Source organism: Pieris napi, chromosome 13, assembly GCF_905475465.1.
Source record: "Pieris napi chromosome 13, ilPieNapi1.2, whole genome shotgun sequence".
NCBI lineage: Eukaryota > Metazoa > Arthropoda > Insecta > Lepidoptera > Pieridae > Pieris > Pieris napi.
The window spans coordinates 7,473,059-7,498,916 of NC_062246.1; the positions used below are offsets into that span (position 1 = coordinate 7,473,059).

Genomic DNA, 25,858 nt, shown 5'->3' on the forward strand with positions numbered 1-25,858 from the left:
TCGCGTTTTAACAAATATGACAGCATTAATTTTTGATATTGTATGTTAGGCACTATAGGCTTTATATGTAGCCTATTTAATTTTGCACGTTTGTTACAAAAATACAAAATATAATATATAATAATAGATTAAAGAGTTTAACTTAACACTTAGATAATTTAACATCATGAAAAATTCAACTACCAAACTTAATATAAAACCTATTTAATCACTCTATTCTACATATTGTAACTTTACCAGTTATAATATGTAAAGATATAAATATGTAAATACGTGTTCATAGACAATATTGTTAATTCTGACTAGTCTCTAACAAGAAACTTCATTCCACATTTAAATAAATGTGAAATTATTTGAAATGGTCTTATCTTGTAAATTAAGACATTTCTGTTCAATTAAATGTGATTTATTGAAATTTTTTGCAATGTTTTGCTTAAAATTGTTATAAAATACTTGTTATTCACCATCAAAATAGGTTGTATAACGCTAGTACGAACGGCTTCTTATCTCATACCTCTATACCTAGAGAGCTTTCTGTTTTATTTATAATTTTATCTAAAGTTGAATATTTTGTCCTAACTTTGTGGACAGTACCACCAGACTACAGGAATATAGGTCAGTAAAAATATATGATGGCATGACATGTTTAGCTAATAAGTTACTGAATTAACATTTTAATATAATAGCAACAAAGAAGAAAAAACCAATGACGCTACAACTTTTTAGGTCTAAGTCTCAAATTTTAGTATATTTTTCGTGATCAGTTGTTTTTTGTATAGGCTATAGGCAAGTAGCATTCTGTGCCGGACACACGCCGTCGACTTTTAGTGTCTTAGGCTCGCTGATTTCCTCACAATGTTTTCCTAACCCCTACGAGGGAGTCTTAAATGTGTACATAGACAGAAAGTCCATTGATCAACACCCGGTGGTCGAACCAACGACCTCAGGAATGAGATTTGCTCGTTGAGACTACTACTGTTAATTTAGCAAAAGGCATTTGTTATTTGGCATATCATATATTAAGATTCCGAGTACTTCAAGATTTATGAATAATAAGACTATAGTATTGTCTTTGATTGACATAACCTTTACACATTTAAATAAAAAACTTTTTTGACCGGATTGAAGTTATGTATTATTATAAATTTACAACTATTAGCGAAATAGCGAAACGTCGGATAAATTTAAAATTATGTTAAATAGTTGTAAATTTATAATAATACATAACTTCAATCCGGTCAAAAAAGTTTTTTATTTAAATAATAAGACTTTTACTTCAGACACATTGAATATTATTAATATTTAAAATGTAACAGTTTTTAATTATAAATCGTTATTGCAGTGTCGGGGCGTGGCGACGTGAGCGGCTACTTCAACACGCAGATGGTGCTGGACCTCAATGGTGACGGTAAGTTTATATTATTTAAATTAAGAATTATCATTAAGGACTTTTCAATTATTAATGCTATAATTTTTTCAATTAAATTTGTATAGGGGTAAGAACGTAAAGCGACAAAAGGATAGTGATAAGTTTGTATTTGGTCAATGGTTTCTCTAGACCAAACGCAGACATGTCACTCGATCCATCTTTCCGTTTGACCAATCACCATCAAGCGAAACGCAATCTCGTCTTCTACTTTACGTTCTAAACATCTTAGATATCTTTTTCGCCTTTTTTCCTACAAAAATAATAGAAATGTCTTGTAATTTTGATAAAGAATCGTCAATCAACCAATTATAAACCAACCTCGTGGATATGACAGTTAAATTCCCAGCTAAATTGTGAGCTAAAATAATAGAAATTCTTCACTCTTTTGCGTTAATTTATCAATTAAGGTTTTTGTGAAAGTTACAAACATATTACAATAGAAAAGGTTATCAGATATAATACAAGCCTATCAAAATAATTAATGTCATGTTTTTATCCACGTAATTTGAATAATAAGTACGTGACCCGACCTTCCTGGGCGCGCAGGTGTTTTGTGGTCGCTACTTGCCACGTACCGCTCAGCGCGCGTCAAAAAACAGGCGTAGAAATTTATCTGTTTCATGCTTCTTTGGAGACATGGAGCTTCTAGAAACACATAAATAAATCTCAGTGCCAAACATCTTTCTGTTTCTCACTGTTGGTTGTTATTACTTAGCCAGGTATCGTGAGTATAACACTATTGTAACTTAAAGAATATCTAGTCAAATATTTAGAATATTACGAAATTAATATTGATATAGATTTTTGTGCGTAGTATTATATAAGATATATTTAAAAAAAGTTATAGTAACATAGAATCAGCGGGTAACTAAGTAAATGAGGCCGTTTGGCTCCCAGAAACTTAGCCCTAATTACCAGCTTGTCCAACGCAAGAAACGTTTTCGAAGATCCAGTTCAATGAATCGATGCGATCACCGAAGCACAACTCCGCTCCGAGAGACAAACGATTTAATTGAATTAATAAACCCCCTTTTTGCCCGCGCCCTGTGCACCGAAACATTTCTAATTTTCATCTAGGCTGGTTTTTTGTACGCGTTAATTACGAGATGAATGGAGTCCGCTCGCGGAAACGTTCCGCGGGGCGGACCCCCGCCTCTGGGGAAAAGGGGGGTAGGGGGGGGCTCACAGTTTTTGTGACGCGCGTTTCGTGGAACTGCCCACTGTCCACTGTCGGTTCGAATCGAACACCATTCGATTGCTTTTGAACAGTTTGATTTAAACTTTTGTCAAGGGGAATGCGAATCCGATTCGATTCTTATACATTTTGAAATGACACTTTTTATTAGTCTCCAGTCCCTATTTCCTTTAAACTAACGGTTTCTACGTCGAAAAAGCTTCCTCGCTTGTCTATTATTATTAGGTCAAATCATGAATAAACAAAATTCCTTTCACGAGCAACGACATTTTACCTATACATTTTTTTAAATGCAATATCGTTTATAAAAATGTTGAAATAGCTCCAGTAAGTAATCATACTCAAAACACGTCAATTGTTTTTTTAAGTGATTCACGCATGTACCTACTCATATTTGGAGTTATTCAACCCTCAAGGTCATAGACTCCTATCTCGACCTATCAGCTGTTTTATAAGTTATTACAAAATACTACTTCTAAAATCAGGACTTTTAATTAAAATGGTTATTTATGTTATTATATTTAATATTTTTACACGATAATATTATACAGTATGGTGTGTATGTTATAACCTACTTGTACCTACATGGATGCGATGACAAGCATTGAGACTTCCATCCATATTACCATTGAAAGGTTTCCTAAAAGGTCTGTTTCTATTTCAATTTAAATACAGTTATACTGCGGGTCCATTTATGATAACGAACAAATTCTGAAACCGTTTGAATCACACAATTCAGTATGTACACATCCTTATAGAGTGTATGATGGTTTTCACGTGTATTTTTTTTTTTTTTTTATAGAACGGGGGGCAAACGCGCAGGAGGCTCACCTGATGTAAAGTGATACCGCCGCCCATGGACACTCTCAATGCCAGAGGGCTCGCGAGTGCGTTGCCGGCCTTTTAAGAATATCTACAAAATTTTACTTTTTTTTTTTTTTATAGAACAGATACAATTTTTTGTATCTGTTCTATAGTTACGAAACTTATAACATAGCCTTACTATAAAGCTCTTGAATACTTACAAACAATAATTTAACATATTTGATCAATAAATAAAAGAAGAGTAAACTAAGAGTCGATCATAATTCCATCGGCGATACTAAACGTTTTATGATTTCATAAAACACTCTTAAATATGCTTGCATATTTCAATCAGTACAATCAAAACCAGTTTATGAAAATTAAAGTAATGATTTATTACATTCTTCATTATAATGAATGTTATCGTGCCGTCCGCAGTACGGATCGTCAGCGTCGTGTCACGTCCGCGCCGGCCGTGGGAGCCCTTTTTGTGTCCGGCAGTTGGACGGACATACATTCCAATATTTGTCGCCAGTCCTGCTGGTTGAAATTTGGGACTGTATAACATTTATCGCGCTTAGTATCGTTTCTTTCTTTCGACCGCTCCGCTGGAAATATGTACGGCGTTTACGGGTAAAGTATCTGTATATGTGTCCAAAAGGAATCACACAAATGCCGTACAGTAATAAATGACCTATATTGCTTCTGCAACTGTCGTCGAATTAAAAATTTGCACCGACTTCCGGCACCATCACTTTTGTACGGCACTAGGTTTTTCGACATTTATTTTTAATCATCTATACACTTATAAAAAAGCCGTACATTAATAATTAGTCGAAATTCCCCCATTGTACCTGCGAAAGTCCATTCACTCACGTACTCACATGTACCGCTCAGAAATGACGGCATAGTGCTCAGAGCTATTTTCAGATATAGTAACAGCCTTCTAAGCGTAATTCAGGTTGGGTCATTTCACAGGTATTTTTTGTTCATGGGCTTGTGGTCTATTCCATACATCTTTGTAAACATTCAAAACTTTACAATTTTCTTGTAAAAAAAAAACTTTAATCGTGTAGTCTAAAATCGTCCATTGCATGACGTAACTTTTTTATAATTTGACTTAAGCTGTACCTACACAAAAAATATTATTATTACAAAAATTATCTTGTGGAGTTTAATATCAAACGATAAACCTGCCCAAATTCCAAGTTTCTATCTGGTGTCTATAAATTGTTTTGTGTAGAAATATATCATACCATATGGTAAAAACTTCTTCTAAATATATATAATAAATCGATTACGTGATCTTTACAAATAAGAGTTGAGTAGAAACTAGTGACTGACTACCTAAGCGTTTATTTGATAGTTATATGTACTGAGTTTAATTAAGTAACGTGTAAATAGGCAGTTGTGACAACGTGGTGTTGTCTCGTTCGTAACTCGTTGTACGTTGTGCACGAGCGAGCACGGTGACGTTGCATTTTATCTACAATATAGCCTTCTTGCCCATAGATAAGTAAAAATTTGAATAATAATAGGTATCTATGGAATATACCAGAGATTATTCAGTGTTTTCAAAACATCTTTGTTTCCGTTAACGAAAGTACTGTGTACAGCTAAACTTGTGTCTTTATGGTCTGTTATTTTGTTATTTATATCCATTTATGTTTCACAATTTAATCTGCTCTAAAGAATGCAAACCTAGTTTTATGATTTAAAATTAAAAAATAACCAAATATGATTTTAATATTATTCTTGCAAAACGGAATTTCCTATGTATTAAAACTGTTCAAATTTTAAAAGATACTGCATGATATTGCTAGAGCATAGTAATTATTGGCCAGTATAAAAAATTGCATACCTTTACCATAAGGGACAGGATATAAGATCCAGGTAGAAAGTTCGAGTCTGCGTTCAAATGCTTCTGCATTAGCAAATATAATTTATATTAACGTATAGTAGTTTGTAATATATGTAACAAAACAATTAAAATGATTTAATTCATTCTATTTATATGTAGAATTTGCTATGGTCAGACATTATAAGTCGGTAAGTTCACAGCGTTGAAGTTGACCAGTCAGCTTGTTTTAACTAAAAGTACACACGCGAACTTTACCTCACCGTGGAAGATCTGTATAAGTCACGTGCGCAGATGCATATTTAATTAAATAAAATTGTACTATTTAAATAATTTTTTTCATTTATGATCGTTTATCTTGATGCAGGTGAATAAGCAAAGAAAAAACTACTTATAATTTATAGAAACATCGTATAATAATTATTTTGGTAACGGTTGCGTTGGTCACACATTTGCATGCGTCGGCGCAGCTACCTGCGAAATGCGCGTGGGACGTACGCATCTGCACGTTTTTTCACTTCGCCACACGAGAACAATCAGAATATTTCTTTCAATTTCTATGAGTTTTTGTCGCGTTTTCGAATTTTTTGTATGGCTATGTGTCGATAATGCGCTTCAATATTCAGCCGTTGAGATCTTTGTCCGGCCTTTACAAACTCTCTCGCATTAAAATTACCTATAAATCACGATCGATACAATTAAAGTTCAACGGACAAGTAGATGTTAGCTGCATATCTAGACGCGTCAATAGAAGCTCTAGAAAAATCTACGTAAGTTCTAGTATCATTGATACTACGTATGACAAGCTTTCGAGCGGAATTCAACACAAAACTTGGGAGTGAGAACGTAAAACAAATGAAGTGCGTTTGTGACACGTGGTATGACCAATCACTATTAAGCGAATTCATATTTCGAATAAATCTTATGTAGCTTATACTTCAGTAGCATAGTAGTTTTTTACTTAAAACAGCCTTATAACGTGATTTATGCATGGAGTTTTGAAACTAATTCCTTGATAACATTGTGTATTTATTTTGAAACCTAAATCTAACGTAATCTTATATTAATAATATTAATGTTTATGAATGTAATTATCTTAAATAATTTAACTTTATTTTATTTTATTTAGTTTTTCTACCGGCAAATGATAAGATATGAACGGATTTAAATAATAAAAGAAGAAATAACTAAGTTCGTTGAACGGCCCACAAATTATTGTTGTTCCGGTCTAATAGTTCGCTCGCTAGTAGTTCACGCGACACGCGCCAATCTCTACCATTATAACGACTGTACCATGTTAAATATATAGAGTTTGTATAGGGTTTATCTGTTATAATTACTGAGCTGTGGAAATTCGGTTAAGAGTATATTTTAATTATATTTTCCGATTTATATATTTGAAAACGTCCAATTAAGAATTATTTTATACGTAAATAAATTGAATTAATAAATGTTTGGACTAAATCTGTTTGGCCATAAAAAAAGCCTCTAATATAAATGTGATATTGGGGCTTTTACAAAATTTATAAAAGCGTAATTAGACAATTAAAATTAATTAATGTCCGCATCAATCACTAGTTTATTAGTACAATTTACCTGATGTTTGCACAGATCTTAATACTTAATTATTCGAAATTTAAATTAGGAAATCATAAACAATTCTATATCTAGATGAAACGCTGAAATAAGTCTGTATTCTGGTACAGATAATTAAATTAGTGTACGATGTATGTGGTGAAGATTAAAAATAAAACTTGAGAGCCTTCTCAAAGCAACATTTGTTAAAATTATAATAATTATTCTTCATAATTATTTTTATTTTTTTTGTATATTCTTATAATTTTAAATCACTTCACAATACATATTTGCGTTACAGCCGCTGCGTACAAAATTTTGCAATTAATGGTTTTTTATAAAAAGTACAATTTGACATTACGAATAGCCTAACTTAAGACTAAAAAGTAATTTAAAATTAAGGTAATTTATTAAAAAGGTTATTTAATATAATAAAGTGTCTAATCACACTACTTACAGTCTCTATTACGAAGAAGACACTGTGTTCTTGTGTACTATTTTTTCCACTTACCACTGTTTAGCATTTAACACTAACGTGCTCTGACACTACTGAATACTGACTAAGGTTTAAACATTGCTTCGAAAATCATTTGCAATTTGTTTAATAAAAAAAGAGGCGTAGTCTATATATCTTGTTCAACTACTTAGATTTTTTCAATTAAGTTATAAATTTTTTTTTATTTAATTTGAAATCCGTAACATGAGAACGCTTTGTAATTTTCTGAGATATTGCAAGGAAATGCGGGCGCGGTCACTGCGTATTATGAATAGTCATAAAGATCAGAGATAATTTTCTGCGTCTGTTATGATATATGACTAGACCACCAGTGATATATGTATGGTGTAATTAAAAAGGTTTTTAAATATTTAACGCGTTTAGAATATGATTCTGTGGCGATGTTCCGATATAATGTACTCGAAGTTCTAGATGTCATATTTTGAATAATATAAAATGGTTGACTTTGATAAAGTTGCTTCGGTTGATTACTGATCAAAATACACAGCACCTTGCTCGTTACCATGGTTACCATGAATTTCATCTGCAGTCCTTTTTCAAAGTATTATTTCTATAAATAGACATAGATAAAGAAAAGTTTTGATGAAGGATGACTTTCTGAAAGACTGATTTTTCTGTATTGATTTTCCTCTTTACAACTTCCTAAGCTTCATTGTGAAATGTTATTTTGTTATGACCAATTTGGATGAATTTGGAAGCGATTTGAATTCCAACCGCCACCTTTTTTATGTATAGGTAAAAGGTGCGAAACAAAATTTGTATAAAAGGTACTTAAATCGTAGACCTAAAGGTGAAAATGGCATGTATAAACTAACAAAAGATTTGCATACGCTTAATGGTTGCTTTTTGTTATCTATTGTCAGGAATCCGAAAATCAATCATGGTTTAGAGTGCCCGTTGCTTTTGCACACAATTTATTACATTTTTTGCGCATTGTAAGAAATACTTATCATTTACCAAGACTTTTAATCATTATTTATGGCTTTGTGTGACATTTAGAAATTCTGTGAAAATGATAGAAATATGTATTAATTTAAATTATATATTCACGCTTTTTTCCTGAACGTTAGATACCACAGATCTCCACTTGGTTGTAACATATATCTCTCTCGCTACATTTACTCCTACTACTCATTATGAACTTTTAAGTTGTCCCTTCTCTAGAACCTCCTTCGTTCAGGTGTGTCCAATAAGGCCCATCCAAAAATGTGTTTATACATGTGCAAATCATACTTAAGTACTTTTATAAAATTAGAAAGACAAGTTTTGTAAAATTAGTACGGCTAGTATGAACAATAGTCTTGAGCAAACAACTCACTTATTTTATGTTAACGTGTATCGGGTCTATATGGGAGTATGCATTTATGTAAGTGTGCGTGTGCAGTCAACCCTCAAGCAGGTATTAATGAGTGAGAGGAAGCCGGAGAAAGGGTCTTTCGTGGAGTAAAAAACAGCATGTGCACTTAGTAGAGCGAGCGCGGATGCAAAGTAGTTTTTTCTAGTCGCATCGCAGGTCACTCGACTTTCTACCTCAACCATTTCTTTTCATTACTTAGTCCACAAACAAGTAAAGAATAATGCGTTTATTATTACTATTTAATAGATATTAGTCAAAACCGTTTACGACGACATCGTTTAGAACAACATACCGGTTATATTGACCAAAATCAAAGGGCCCGGCTGAATTCTATAATATTAGTACTTAATAACAACATCATCGGCTGTTACGACTATCAGTTTTTACGACCGAATATGAGATGTCGTTATAACAGTTTTTGACTGTATATTCATTTTGTCAAATATATTTCAATTAATTTATTGCTCTCATCGTCAATCGCAGCTTATAAATATTACTTTCGAAGCAGATAAAATTGGTAAAAATAATTAATATGAGTAATTAAAGTATATTAATAATGCGTGAAGACTTGTTTTTTATATTTCTTGTATATACAAAGCCGTGATCTGAACGACCACAGGGTTGAGAGCCTAGTTCCTACACAAATGCTGCTCAATCAGTGCGAAATCTACTATAGTAATGAACAGAAAGAAAAATTGCTACTCCCGTATCATCGGTCATTAGGATTTGCATAAATTATTACCACAGCTTATTGCGTGTGAACAAGAACAAACAATAGAATAGCCATGTTTGAAACTTACATTGTTTTTATAGTCTGTGTTACGCGCTGCTTGTGTCACCTTTACATACAACTTGGCTAAGCTTTTAAGGCATATGCGTGATATGACTCCCATACGACGAAAATGTATTGAATTTGATAGACGTAGTTCGCTTGAAGTCTCGTTTCTGAATCTTAGAGTCGAGGTTTACCTCAAATATAGCTCTTGTGTGTTATCACGGTATATATTTGTCTGTGAGCAATAAACAGTTGAAGGCATTTGCGAGAATGTTTTACACCGACGACGAAAGTCGACGGCTTTACTACCTATTATTAACAATATAAAGAAAATATACAAAAATCAAAGGTTATGCCATTGCATGCTATAGAATATTTTTATTATTAAACGGCTAAACGGCATTTTTCAAATAAATATAGTATGCTAATTAATGCGGGCTTAAACTTTAAACTGATGTTGTCTAATATATAATTAAGTCACCTAAAGTTACATTTAATAAATGCAATTACTTTATTGTTATTTAAAGACTTGCTTTGTTTCAAGTGCTTAAGAATTTTTGTGGCATTTATTGTCAATGGTTTCCGCAGCGTTCGCGATATGGGGATTTTAATTGGTATTTTTTACACCTTGGCACACATTGGAATTTTCATGGATCCTAACTTTATTGAATATTCCATAGCCTATATTCACCAAAGATAATGTAGGACCATCACATTATCATTACCATGGTGAAAGAATTTTCAAAAACTTGATCATTGTTTCCCCGTTCTTACATTCGTGACTGTTCAAAGTTCCATTCAAACACGATTCACGTAAAGTTGACTGACAAATTTAACGCCTATTTTCCAATTTTTCGCTAAGAAAACCTCACCTCAAAACCGTATTGCTAAATCATAAGACACCAGGTCTTTCTTGAGTATGTAACCTAGGTAATTGTGACATTTTGTTCGTGAGTTTCCTACTCATTCTCTCATATTGTGTGACGATATAACCATCCCGCTTTTGCGTCGATTACAATAATAAATTGAATATGGACTCTTAAGTAAAAACTGCCATGGAACTAGTTCTTAGTTTGACTTACATACAGAGCTTAGTGATATCACACCTGACGCTATCGTAACTGTCTCGTCACCAAAAGTGTATGCAAAGCGTTCAGGCACTTCCTGTAACTGTCAACATTTGCATACATTGTTGGGATATACGAGCTTTTATGTGTCTTTGCACGTATTGGTGACCCGCCTTGCACTGGTTTTCTATGATGATGACAATGCATGATTAAGTTTATTTATCAGGAAAACGAACACCAAAACTTGACAGTTTAAAAGTGGCGGAGAGATTCTTGCCAGCTCTTCTACCTTGATTTGGAAAATCGATGTTCATAATTTAGATTTTTGATTTGATTTTGTTATATCCTTATTTTTATGTTTGAAGCTTGATTTATATAAGATAAATAAAAGCTTTAGCTGTATAAAAGATAAATGGGAGATGTATGTTAATATGGTGGATAATTATTTCTTTAATACACTTAATTTAATTACTAAGTGTAGCGACTGTGAAGTAGACTTTCTTAATTAATCCAAGGATCCACTTATTGTGTTTGTCACTCAATACAATAAGCAAAAGAATAAGTGCCTCGATATAAATTACTAAAATATAGTATTTTTTATTAAGGTATAAAATTATTTTTTTGAAGAATATTTAGAAATTCTCAATAGTGTTAAGTAAATCCGCTTTTTCGATATTTTTCAAGCCGTTAACAATTTAGAAATACAAGGCAACCGTGGACCTAGACCAAAACCAGGAGGTACCTATCAGGGTAGGGACCAGTTAAAAGTACCCATAACCGACGAGTATGCATGGTATTTTAGGTATTATGCAAATGGAGATCCGTGGTCTCTGCCTATCCTTTCCTCAAAAGGCGTGATATATATAAATAAATGTAAAATAAAAAAAAACAAACTCCAACATGAAAGCGAAACAAAAATATAAACTGCAAATAATATTAAGATAATTCTTCCCGCTTTAACCCACAAGCGATGGTGACATTTGAAGCGGAACTAATGCAGTCGTTATGTTTGTCTAGTCTAGAATGAAGGGCGAAGGTCCCCGTTAGATCCCGTTAGGTCTCCCCCTGTGACCTTTAGGTTTTTTAAACACAGCGACATCAAGCAAATAGTGGTAGGTTGAACAGTTGATTGTGACGCGTGTGTGCCGGTACATGGCCTCTGGTGAGTTGGTTTATACCATAGATTATATGTTAATACCACAGATTATTGTCTTGAAATATTGTCTTTGGTTATCATAGACAAAGTCGGTTAATCTTTGGTGTACGGTTGCACGGTACTTTGGTACCGTAAAGTAAAGTATAGAAAGCATTATAGCTTATACTCTTTTATTAAATATTACAGTTCGTTCCGTTCTTCATTGTAAAACTAAGAAGTGACTTTTGCAACAATACTCATGGGATAGTTTTATTAGGTCCGTAGTAAGTTAAATGTTTTACAACGCAACGCAATTACCAATATTGTAACTAGATGAATAGGAACGCTTGACGAACTGTTTTTTAACAGCACACAAAAACTCTATTATTTTTTCCTTTATCAAATTAGGGATGGTTCAAAGAAGCAATTACGAGGGCTTTTGTGTCGGGGAAAGCGATCGGAGATGTAGCCGGATTGAGACGTGCTCCTAGTCACTTTCTAATTTATTGTCTTCCATAAAACATTAAAAAACAAATAAACAAAACGTAAAAATTGCGAGCCGTTAGCCGTTATGCGTCGTAAAAGCTTTCGTTTGAATACAGCTACATTCGTTTATTACGATGTTTATTGCCTTTCGCCGCACCTCGCAGGGCACAGTACATTTACTGTAAAAAATTATAACTAAATACATTACCTACAATAGACACGACAAATACTTACGTAGGGACTTATTTGTCAATATATCTTAATATATATAAATTACGCGTCACGCTTCTCCGCTATGGACTCCTTAACTTATTAACCGATTTCAATCAAAGTTGCGCGTGTGCAGTTTGATGTAACTTAAAATATAGGATAGCTTACCTATATATATCATTCTACTGTATGTGTGTATGTCACTAAACTCTTCTTAAACGGTTGAATGATTTTTTTGTTTGCGTTTTGGTGGAGCCCTGGATGGTTTAGATTCACAAATCAGCCCGACAGATGGCGCTGCAGTCGGTACTTTCATACATTGTTTAATTTTCTAATCGCTTGAAATATCATGCAGGACAAGGTGTTTTAAGTCCGCTATATGTCGACAACAGGGTCATAATACAAACAAAATATCTGTGGTTGTCTGCCATTTGAAACCCGAAATAGATTTGTAATATGTATAGCTACACTTGCAAACTACAGTTGTGATCTATACTTCAAAATCATCTTTAATGTGAAGACTATTTTAGGTAAATGAAGGTCTAGTTAAATTGCAGGGTTGTAACTCGGTGAGGGCTGGCGTGACCTTTGGGTCCCGTTGGGCACCTGCGCCCGTTAGGGTCCCGCTATGCATGCATTAACCCGCTGCCCTGCACTGCCCTTTAACGGCACACTCGAATGTTGACATAACTGTCAATAACGACACAAAACAAAAACATCTATTAATTATATCGCGTGTCGTCGAACCTTAGGTGACTTCCAATCAGAGAAACTTTTTATATACCCGAGTTCTGAGAAGTGACAGGTTGTATTGTGTTTGTTACCAGTCATCCATCGGCACCTGTAGTGCACTCGATGTATGATATCTTCGAATCACAAAACCAACGGAAATTAGAATTGCATTGGTTGATGAAACACACGAAAATATACTATTGAAGTGAAACTTTCTTAGGCGCATGAGGGTAAATTTTTACGGAAACGTCACGAAGATGTGCAACGTTTTTGTCGAAGAAAAGGGAGAGAGCGATTGAGACCGATTGAGAGAGAGCGAGAAGGGCGAATCACCTTATAGAAATTATATTTTTAAAATTAAAATTTCGTAAAGAGAATTTATGAAATATTAGTATTTTATATTTTATGCAAAATAATTTATTGAAATCTCAAATGACGAATTAAATTTATAATTTGTTTTAATCTTCGAAACTTTTAATATTTTAATGACAATTAAATTCATTAAATTCCTAACATATATTATATTCCTTTTTCCCTCCCTCTAAAGTTTTAGATTTGTATTAATATGAATAAGACTTAATTAATTTGCCAAAGAAGTTTCACTTCTAACATGTGTAGGTACTTGGTACGAACGCACTTTTTTTTTTCTTGGGAAAAGGATAAAATATATTTTCAATAACAATACTCACCTGATTCAAATACTGTACTACTATATTACAATAAATAAGTTTTAACTGAATAAACCAATGGAGGTAATCAATTCAACGCATATTTTTTTGTTTATTTGCCAATTCGTTTAACACGTCCGCATTACGTTTCAGACAAAAACAGACAACAATAATACGAATTATAAAATGTATAGTGATTGCGAGCAGGTGCCACGGTTTCCATTAAATGATAATTGAACATTTGGATTTGGGAACATATCAGATTACAATGAACCGTGCATCTCATCACGCGCGGCGAGCGAGCACGCGCGCGCGCCGATTTGTTGCGGTCACTGACGACTGCGCACTGTCGCTGCGGTCGCCCGCGCAATGCTCATTAGAAGCCGATCAATATGATCAATACAACTTGATGAAGAAATGTTACGTTGAATTTTTATTTTAATGTCATTGCTTGAGCAGATAGCATGTTCAAATGCATATCGATAGATCTTTATTCTAGGAAATCGCATGGTCGATTTAACATGAAACCATTTCAATTAGTAGTCTTAGCTAGGAAGTTAGTATCTCTCTGGTGCCTCCCATCAGCACTCATTAGCATGCAGATCGATCAGTTTTGATCCTGTTACTCGATTCTGTTACACACATCCATCCCACTATTAGTAAAGGACTATTCCTTATTCCTAGAGTGAACACACTTGTGCACCATATTATCTCATCACCGCTACCGAAATGTAACCTTTTTGCTAAGTACTCATACAATCCAGCATCAGCAAGCTTTTTTCTTTCTCTCGAAGTAATAGTTTTCTCGACTCTGCCGGAGACCGACCTATTTGTGAAGCGTATCGGGGTAGTATACTGTGGTTTAAAAACGTACTTAGTGACTATTGTATAGCAAGAGGTTTTCTGCTATTAGTATAAAAATATATTTTTTTCATTTTGGCGTATATATAATAAATCTCCTGCGTAAATGTTTTGATAAACGTTAGCTGCCGTAAGGTCTGATGAAGTTTACGAAACCGTTATCATAATTTAATCATAGTACAATCTGCGTACTATCGGCGCTTGCGGTCGCAATTCTCATTACTAATAGCCGATCAATGTGATTAGGTATAAATTTGAGAACCGTTATATAATAAGACCAATTCTTATTAGATTTGAACCTTGTTAATGAGTGAATTAGAAAAATAATGCATAAATATTAAAAGAATGCATTTAAATTTAGAAGGCCTACTTCAAAACAGAGCAACACAAATACGAAATCTTTTGTGCTTTACAATTTTTTAATATAAATTGTTCCTGCACAAAGACCTCATTTAACATTACGATCTAGCCTAACTTAGGTTACTAACTAAGTGAACTAATTTACTAAAAAGTATATTTAACATAAGAAAGTGTCTAATAACACTTCTTACAGTCTCTATTAAGGGGAAGGCACTCTGTTCTTGTTAAACATTTTTAAACTTTCCACTTTTTAGCACTGAATACTAACCTGCTCTCACACAAATTCACTAATTCGAATAATTTTGTCACTTTCAATCATCTCACTAGGCCCGCGGAGACAAGTAGTATGAAAACAGAGCAACATAAAGATACGAAATCTTCGATGGGTCTCTATCTGATGGGTCAGGATAGATTCATGAAGTATTCGTATACGTTACTATGGTAATGTTAGTTTTTGACAGCTCAAACGTAATTCAAACAAAAAAACACAAATTAAAACAAAAATAGACTTAAATATACATATGATGTCCTTCTATATACCATGCGAAAAGAATCTTGCACAAAGCTTGGTTTTTAAGATAAAAAAAGCAATATTGGAATTTACATAACAACACCTTAACTGATTACATTGGAGCTGTAATCCAAGTGAGTATTATCGACGAAGTAAGTGGAGCGGTAATACGCTATCAGTACGTGATGACTAGTTTTCACACCCGACACCGCCTGACTCAATCGTCTCAATACGCAGTCAATTACATAGCTACCGCCTACGTGACATAACTTATAATAGACCGCAAGTTTTATTATACTTAAGTCATTGTTAGGTTTTTCTATCCAGGGACTGGCTCTTGTCTTTGATTTGACATTTTAGTTCTCTCTTTTATTCAAAGATAATATAATTAATTAAATACGGAATAAAAGCCTTCAAACTCTATTCTCTCTAAATGTGTGTTCGACTTTTTTAGGTTTTGAAACTGAATTCTTATTTGAAAATCAACGTAATTGGAAATTTGAATTAAATAATGTAAAATCACCAACCATATATCTGCAGATTTTCCTATGCGTCCGGCAGAAGTAAAACATTGTTACATTTGATAGAATTACTTCCATTCCATGCACCTTTTATACTATTGAAAATAATTCCCATTATACAAGTAATTCAAATAAGATATCTTAATACTGGTTTAAGAATCCTTTTATACGCATAAATTGGAACAAGTATGAGCATTCCAAAGATGAAATGAGTGACCGGATGTGTCGCGTGACACACTCCCGACACTCCCTCACTTCCTCCCTGGTAACGACACTTGCATCTACACTGCAATTAACGTCAATTTTTCAAACCTTTGACTGAGGTCAGTGGACAATTGAATACTTGCAAGCAAACGACCTTCATAATTTGCAAGCAAAAGAGAAATATATTTTCAATAAAGAAGAATAGAATAATACTAGGGAAGTTAGAGTTATTATTAGCTATTCAATTTACGGTATGACTGTTGATATAATAGTGTTCAATGGTGTGTTAAACCAACTTAAAAAGATGTCGTCTTGATTTAGAACGAAAAATATATTATACAGTGTAAACTCTTTATAACGTCCTTCGTTATAACGTAAAAGTCTCTTAAACGTAAAAATGAGTTGAATTTGTATGGTTTAACACAAAAACCCATACATTCATTCACTGTTTAAAACGTAATAGCTATTCTCTATTACGAAGAAATATTTTCATATTAGACATCAACAACATACTTAAGTGTAATTGTTTTTATAATCAGCTTACAAAACTAACCTTTTGAGGTGCCGAAATTTCTAAGGAAGACACCTGAGGTCATACACAGCCGTTAACAGAATATTTTTGTTTAGAATTACCTATTTATAGTAATAAAATTAGAAATTATTGTAATTGGTTAAATTTGTTTTGTTTCTCTTCCCTCCATATAACGATAAGCAACGCTCAGCCCCTTGAAATTCGTTATAAAGACTTTACACTGTTTATAGAAGTAAAATCTTAAAATTAAGCAATAACGTCAGCTATTAATTCCTGCCTTCCGTGAACTAGATTTGAGTAACGTGAGGTAAGGTAAATATTCCAAAAGGAAAATAGAGATAATTCTTGTTAATAGTGATTCTAACCAATCTTACATTAATTGGCTTACATTATTCAAAATACAAAAAAACATCTTAAATTTACTGTTTTTACTAAATTTTACTGTCTATCAAACGCCTTCAACGAGTTAAAACTAATTAATTAGGCTAATTATTATTTATACCACGTCAATCTTCATACATTCACGGTTCGCATCGTTTAATTTAATAATTTTGATTTATAAAGTAATAATTACGAAGCATATGAACACAAACTCTATAAAACCTTATATAATACAGATTAATTGTCATAAGTAAATCATACAAGAGGCTCTTCAGCAAATTAATTAATACAATTGTATGTTGTTGCAAATATAATTCATTGAATATAGTATACGTATATATTTCATTAATGAACGGTTCGTTACAATTAAAAATGAAATACAAACTTAGTGGTCTTATACCTAACACATATAGCCTCTAACTTATAAGACTTGGGTTCGATTTATAGCGAAAAACCAATGATTCAGAATACTTGCTTTTTAAAAAATTATTAATAACACAGTCGCAAATACCTGCCTCATGCTCCATTAACAGTTTAAAGCACTCCGTAGCTTTAAACGGACAAAACAGTTTGTTTATTCGTATTATCGAACATAAAGATTTACATACAGTTGCATGTCAATAATATTTGTGATGGGCAATTAGCAGTAATCTGACGAAGATGACTTGTTCAACATCGACACGTGTAAAGCTTGGCTCACACTTGCATGTGATAGGAAAAGATAAATAAATTATCTACCGCTTTTATACAGTCAAGTGCCATCATTTGCTATCTAATTCAGGCGTCAATCCTGTTTTAAGCAATGTGATATTTTTAGATTTGAAGATATTCGTGATTGTTCTGAAATAAAATTCATATTTAACTGACCTGTCGTCTAAGAGTAAACTATTGATTATAGACTGTTAAACGGCCATAAATAACGACCTTATGTGGTGGTTATAAAATGGTTTTGACGTAAATAAATTCTTACTTAAAAATCACGAATTTAAACAAAATGGCTTATTTCAAATCATCGTAATAGACCACTCAAAATAGTGGTTATTTATTTAGTTTTTTTTTTCACTATTGCTTTGTTATATTCCTACCTAATTGATATTTATGAATTATACACATTATTTTTTTATACTCGCGTACGCTCAGCAAACCCGTGCAACTTCTTCGATAAAAAAAAATCCATCGGAATTTGTGTACCGCGATATCGCGGGTTGATGCGAGGAAGCTGCATGGATGGATCTGCTTAGATCCTATTTCTTACATATTTCATAAATATATTTATTTGTTTATTGTCTTCACTTTAACATATTTTTGAGCATAAATAACATAAAATAAAACCAGTCTTGGAGCTTATCCTATTCAGGAAGTTCCGGTCAAATGGGTTCTAGTTGGATGAAATATTCGTGTTAATATAAATACATAAAATTTGCTGTCTTATTTTGTGTTTTATCAAAATATTCTTTGCGTCAATTAATTTATTGACTGATATGTTTGGGCCTTAGTTTACCACTACCTTGACTCAAAACTTGGGAATTAAAAAGAGTGGTGGAGAGTTTCTTGCCAGTTCTTTTTGCCTCTTTATTCTGAACTGGTAGTAAATATTAATTTAGAATCAATTTAACATATTTTCTGTTAATTTTCATAAGTGTACTTGTTTACATATATGTAAGGTCTCCACTTTTTGAGGCGCATCTGTATTGCAGTGTACAACAGGCTTTAGCGTTGTACAATCATGGCTAATTTGTATAAGTTAGGGAGGATAGCGAGTCTTCATACAAAGTAGCCTTCTTGAAATTGTCCAATTAATTCTAATTAGGTGTATGTTTCGGCAAAGATGATAACGCCTCGGATTAATTAGTCGAAATATGTCTAGATGTGACGTCATACCGCGTTCATACTATTGTAGTGTGCTAGGTATTCTAATTAGAAATACTAAAACTAAAATGCCTTCGTAACGTAAGCGGTAAGGGAATGGGTAGTTGTGACTGCCGAAGAGAACTTGTGTAACATAGGCTTCCTTCGTAGACTCGATTCTGGAACCTTCAAATTATAAGTCACGTGGTAAGCCAGTAATCCTCATATGTTAGTTAATGTCTTAGCCTTAGGTCACATTTACGTAATTTTAAACTAAGAACACGATTCTTACGTCTATTGATAAGAAACAGTTTCTATATGTATGCAAAGAGTAAAGAAAAACGTAATGCCCAAACCACCATAGTCTAGACGCAACAATCTTTATAACGTAGTTCTGGTAGGTCAGAAATCTGTGGCCGCACTACTTTGCATTGTGGCAAGCGTATCTAAAAGTAAAAGTTGAACGTAACATGCATCCGTTTTGTATTTTCCTGTTCCACTTTTAAACTTAGATATTATGTAAAATGCAATTAATTTTAATGCCCCCGTGGTTGGGGATGTAGATGTGTGTGTGGATGCAATCTGTTTTGTAAAAGCTCTCCGGAAAGAGCTTTCGGTAAACACTTTTCATTTTGAGTAATTCACGAAGGCCTTTTATCCCTTTTCCTAAAGGGTCTCGACCTCTGAAGGGCTCAGATAAAATATTGACCCTTCGCTTTTTTAATTCTAGCGCGTTACAATTGGACATTGAAAACGTCCGAATAAACTATTTAGACACCTGTGCCTGATTAATTGTGTTGGGCACAGCTTAGACATTTCTGTGTCTATATTATATTATGTAAAGTAATGTCTTGCTTATATCCCTTTAGATCAAGATGTTCAATAAAGTATTTAAAAATAATAATTCCGGATATATTAACCAAGCTAAAGTCTGTTTTCAAATGTATCTCCAGAAGCTTGGCCTTGAACACTGTAAAACAGTAAATTATGAAGCTTTTTTATGAGAAATTGATTTGACAGCTCATCAAATTTAATTTTTGGTGGGCTTAAGACCATGACTGAGCTAAACAATCAAATAAACATGCAAAATGGTTATAAAATAACGTATAACATACAGTTAGATAAAAACTGTTTGTAGAAGCTAGAACGGACGCCGGCGCACAATGTGAATATTATGCAAAGCTATTTACATATGACATGCTCGAGACGAGTGCTTATATAAAAATCTAATTAATTCTTTTTTATATGCGGTAACTGATATAGCAAGTAATGTTCGTTTACTTCAAAAAACGTTTCATTTGCATGAAAGCTCATTAGAATACATTTTCAATAGTATTATTCAAATTTGAACTTCGAATATCGTTTGTCTTTTGTTTACTAAATTTGAAAATGGATTTTTTTAAACGAAGCTTTCAGTGTAGTTTGACTTTAAAGTAATAACAATTAGAACGCATCCGCGAGGCAAAGTAGCGTTGTTGTTTAATATGCTAATTAGCGTATTCTACTAATTATAATTATAACTTTGCCCATAAACATGAAAGCCGTTGATTATACCTCAAGATAATCGGCTAGTTTTTGTGAACGCTCCCGTACACAATTAGCGGCGACCTGTTTCGGAAATTTATTCAACATATTTCCATATAACATGCATGTTTTGTTCTCATGTATGGCATTCGCGATTAGCCTATATACAATATACGAATTTTGTTTACGTTAAAGCTTTCACTAACAAGTCAACGCGATATTAATACAGTAAACAAAATAATAATAAACTTTATTCACTCACACACTCACACCCCAAACTAGATACATTTTTTTTAACAAAAATCATGTCAGACATTAAGAGTGTATGAATATATGAGTCAAAGTTCAATTCATATATATAAAATTGTTACCCTAATGCAGTTTCCAACTAGTATTTAATAGGAATCATATCTGTTAGTAAACTTCCTTAGAGATTTTAAACCTCATAAATTAATTAAGGTTATATGTAAACTAGTGATGGTAACACATACATCGGTTCATTATTTAAAGTTATTAATTAATAATACTGCGAAGTAGTTTCTCATTTGAAGCCAAAAACGGTGATCAAAAGTCACTTTCCAAAACAGTGAAATTCAAGTCTGTATTCCTGTCATTTGTATGCATGCTAAGATGGCGTTTGCCCATGGTGGGGTACTGAGTCAATCAGAGTATCCAGGGGTGCGTTTATTCCGCTTATCTAAATTTTAAATTGGGGTCCTTTCCCGCCTCTACGAGTCGCATTCCTAGCGCTCCCACCAATCCGACCGTAAGAACCCAATCAAGCTGCTATTTTTGTTGCGCACCGCCATCACACACATGACTTCGCTTTTCATTTCACTATCAGGGACCACGAAAAATACTTTAAATTTTCTTCTGTTTTCTTAAAAGCTTTGCTGAGCTTAAAAAGCTTGTAAACGTGCGCGATTCTTTAGTATTAGGAAAAGTCGTTTAGAATTCAAAGACAAGATATCCTCCAGATGTCTATAAAACTACTGAACTGATTTTGATTCTAAGTTGGAATATATCTAATATATTATGTCGATATTATTTTTTAAGAAATTTGTTTACATACACTTACGATATATATACGGAAAATCAATTTTTTCTAGTCTGTTTAAAATAGAGTTTTAAACGTTTATATTTCTACTGTATGTGATTATTTATTGATTTGTTGATGTATGTAAAAATATAATATTTTAAATAGGGAAATAGACAAAAATATGTAGTTTAATTTTTCCTAGAAACTAGTGACTCTTATCTGATACATGGTCATTATTATAACATTCATATAAAGTGAAAAGTGCGTAGCTTTTTGTACGTCATGAGAATTAATGTCCCTCAACACAGGCGTGAGAAAATACTTCTCACAACTCTTCATCACCCTTCAATTACTATATTCCGACTGGCAAACAAAATTGTAAGTTCTAACTAGACCTATGCTTACAAGATAATGTTGAGAATCGAATTGACAATTTCATTGTAATTTCTAATTAGATTCTTTTAATGCCTTAAAAAAAGCATATTATATAAGAAATCTTTTAATGTTCTGTTCCACTCATATTAGTTTAAAATAAAGGTCTGGCAATGGCTATTACAATAAAATCTTATATCTAGAAGGCCGGTTACGCACTAGCGAGCCTTCTATGCATTGAGAGTGTCCTTGGGCGGCGTTTGCACCCTGTATAAAAAAAAACATCATTATCAACTAATTGCAGACTCTTTACCAGACAAACAGCATGTTTTTACTAACAGATTCTTAAAAACTATAAATATATGATGAACAAATCAATAAAATTTTGGATATCTCTCCGAAACTGTGAGGGAAGGGGTAATTTTTTTTATACTATGTACATGTTATTTACTCATTAAACTCCTATTTACTAAAACTATTTGTGTGCGAGCTACTTCGCCTTCACGAAAGACAAAGAAGGTAACATCACCTCACCATCACAATATTTACCTTGACTATTACTTACACGTAACGTGACAATTAGCACAAGCAAGCCAACATTCCCTTATACAATAGAATATAATCACTCTCAAAAATTATGCTGCTGCTCACTCATTCCGCTAGACAGCTCGCTTGTACCTTGTCCTGTACCACATTAAAATAAAATTTTGTACCCAATATCTATCGCGTACCTACAGATCGCTATAGCTTCGATAATTCAACAATAACAAGTCGTTTAGTGCACACACAACCATACATATAGTTGAATAATGTACAGATGAGCTAATTGGTAGACCCCCTTGGGTTTCAAACAAATTGTATACATTGAGAAATGCCTAGATTTCCGAGTGCAGCTAGCGTGCTCACAGGCCACAGCATGGCGCCCACAGGCGGCCACTAATTAATTAATCATTCATTGTACTTGAACCGGTTCTGTTAATTGTATCTTCATTTGAAGCTGTTTCATTTTATTAAAATATAAAAAGTTTCAAAGTCCCGCATTATCAATATTTATAAAGCGTTTATAGTTGTAATGCCTATATATAAGACAATTTCACAGTTCGGGGTGGTCTTGCGGATTTGTAGCCCCCTGTCGTGAGATTCTGTCTTCTTATGGACTTCAAATTATCCTCATAACTAAGCCACATGCAACTACACTAATATACGCTACTAATATTCTAGAACTTAACTCGTTCTTATTCGACTTAAAAGCCTGAAAATCCTTTTGACTTTGGACTACATATTTGGATTTGAATCATATTTTTAATAGCTGTATTAATTTTTTAACTAATATTTACTGCCGCAGTGATTAGTTCGGAGACACAAGGTATTAAATTATTTTAAAACTTTGTAGTAATCTTGACGATTGTCTTTTGTTATAAATAATTATGAATAGCAAAATACAAATAAGATTATCAGTGTTAAAAACATAAATTAGTTAAATAATGTAATGTCTCTTTTATTTATAATCAAAATGATAAGGATAAAAAATTGAAAAGCTGTATCGTTCGTACAAGGCATTCAACCTGCGTTAATAATGTTTTAAACACATGACATTTGGCGCGAGCCGTAAATTACATTTCATATCACGATAGTCGCGATCGAAACTCGTTATCGAAACCTTGTTAAAGTTTCAGCGATTGTATCGAATCACCGATATTGGATATTCAGCCTCTAAGCCATTGTTTCGACTAAACAATCGTATAAGCGAAGTACGAAGAGGTGAGAATTAATGATGACAATTAGAGTCTGGAGCTAGTTAAACTCAGTGACTGTGATAAACAAACAAATAGTAGACCCTAATAACCTCTTTAAGGCCGCCGCTCGAATCTCAAACGATATACAAATATTAATTATTAATGATGAATCTGATTAATGGATTATTCGTGAGAGCGGAGGAAAGTTATTGTTGGAAGTATTGCGTTGATACTTTCGTCAGAGAGTACAACTGTCTAATTATATAATTTTTCCAATAACAGAAGATTAAGACTCTTTCTCTGTCGGTAACTGAGTAAACTCCTTTTATCACGGTGTATAATTCAGAACGAGTCCTTGAATTGATGGATCTTATCACATTCTTATGTATTGCGGTAGAATACAGATATTTCTTGGTATTTGTATCCCGTTTCCATGTAGTGATTTAAAACGATAATATGTAAATCTATATATTATATATAGACTACGGAGAAATAGTTAAATATTAACATAACATAACATATATTTCTAACGAAACACACAACATAATAATGAACTAAAAAAAATTATGGAAGAAAAAGAATATGGTACATTTTATTAACACCATATTCCTTAGTTACAAAAGTCAAGTTGTAAATGAGTCGCTAAAGTTTATATTTAAATGACTAGAGTCTTTGATTTATTATTTATCATGCTATTGGTGTCATCCGTTTGTAGAATTTTCATTTAGCAATGCTAATTTCAATACTTTTTGTATAACTATCATTAGATATTACATCTATTACGATTAATTATTAACGATTTAAAAACTGTCGCATTGTTAAGACACGCGGCGGAGATTCACTCGACAGTTGTGGGATATTTTTTGCTCTCGTCAAAGGGTTGCGCACGCGTTAACGATTTCTATCTATTAAATAGTTATCATAGTTTTTTTAGTACCTATTTATTAGACGTTATATTTAATGAAATAAATATAATGATACTTAATACAGTTCTTCGGGTTAAATCTTTTTTTATACTTATTTAGTCTTATTAAAAATAAATACAAATGTAATTCGTTTTGCGAGCAGTGCTGGCCTAGTGGCTTCAGCGTGTGACTCTCATCCCTAAAGCCGATTTGATCCCCGGCTGTGCACTAATAGACTTTCTATGCGCATTTGACATAAGCTCGACTTGTGAAAGAAATCGCGAGGAAACCGGCTTACCTTAGACCCAAAAAGTCGACGGTTTGTGTCGGGCACAGGAGGCTGATCACCTACTTGCCTACTAGATTGACCAATGATCATGAAACAGATTCAAAAATCTGAGACCTACAGAGGTAGCGCCTCTGATTTCAATTCATTTTTATAAGATATTTTTTGTGTCATACGTACTTTCGGTCTCAATATACAGACATTTGATTCAATGTCATTGCTACAGCCTTGTAAAAGAGGACACGACTATTATTCTAACTATATGAAACTGTATCTTAGCGTATTCAATGCCTGATGTATAAGTATCTATATAAAAGGTCATACTGCGACGTAAAGAGGTATTACAACACGGGCGGCCGCTTACGTTCAGGCGGCTCAACACAAAGCGGGTAATATCTTCATAAATCGATATTGCCTTCGCTAATAAAGCGATATTAATTATCTAGTATTCAAATCTGAGATGCTGCGCATTCGTGCTGCGCTCGTGACCGCCGCCCGCACCGGTCGTTGACCGCACACGACCATGATTCGATCACGTCGTGTGCCCGCCTTGTGTTTACTACCGGTACTCCGGACTCATCTTTGGTTACCAGTGGTTGGTATGTATGAGCCAAAAGGCAAGTTGCTTTAGAACTGAGACCCTAGTAGAATGCAAAAGTAACTTACGGATTTGATACTTATTAGTAGTTGCTTTCCTACTCTCTACTTCAGACTCTGCCACTCAGAAAGCCTGTACACCTTTGTATAGTTTAGTTATAGTTTTGATAAAATTTGAAGCTAGTTTTGGGAACAATAAACCAGACGTGACGATATTTAAAACTATAGTCAAGAACTCCCAAATAAAATCGTTCCTTAAAGAATAATCTACCAAAGAACTCAGTTCTGTACCCCTTAAAACCATCAAACATCAGCGGCAACTAACATCTCAAAAAGGACACACATAACATAATGTATGAAAATAATTTATGAA

General features: G+C 33.3%; 1 protein-coding gene across 3 annotated transcripts in view; it reads left to right on the forward strand.

The window, feature by feature from the left end:
- LOC125055260 (silk gland factor 3-like) overlaps positions 1–25,858 on the forward strand; it is a 148,628-nt gene that overhangs the window by 101,149 nt on the left and 21,621 nt on the right. For all 3 annotated transcript variants that reach the window (XM_047657642.1, XM_047657643.1, XM_047657645.1), the window contains one exon: positions 1,343–1,408. In XM_047657642.1, coding sequence (XP_047513598.1) covers positions 1,343–1,408 — 66 coding nt within the window. The remainder of the gene's footprint in view (positions 1–1,342; positions 1,409–25,858) is intronic.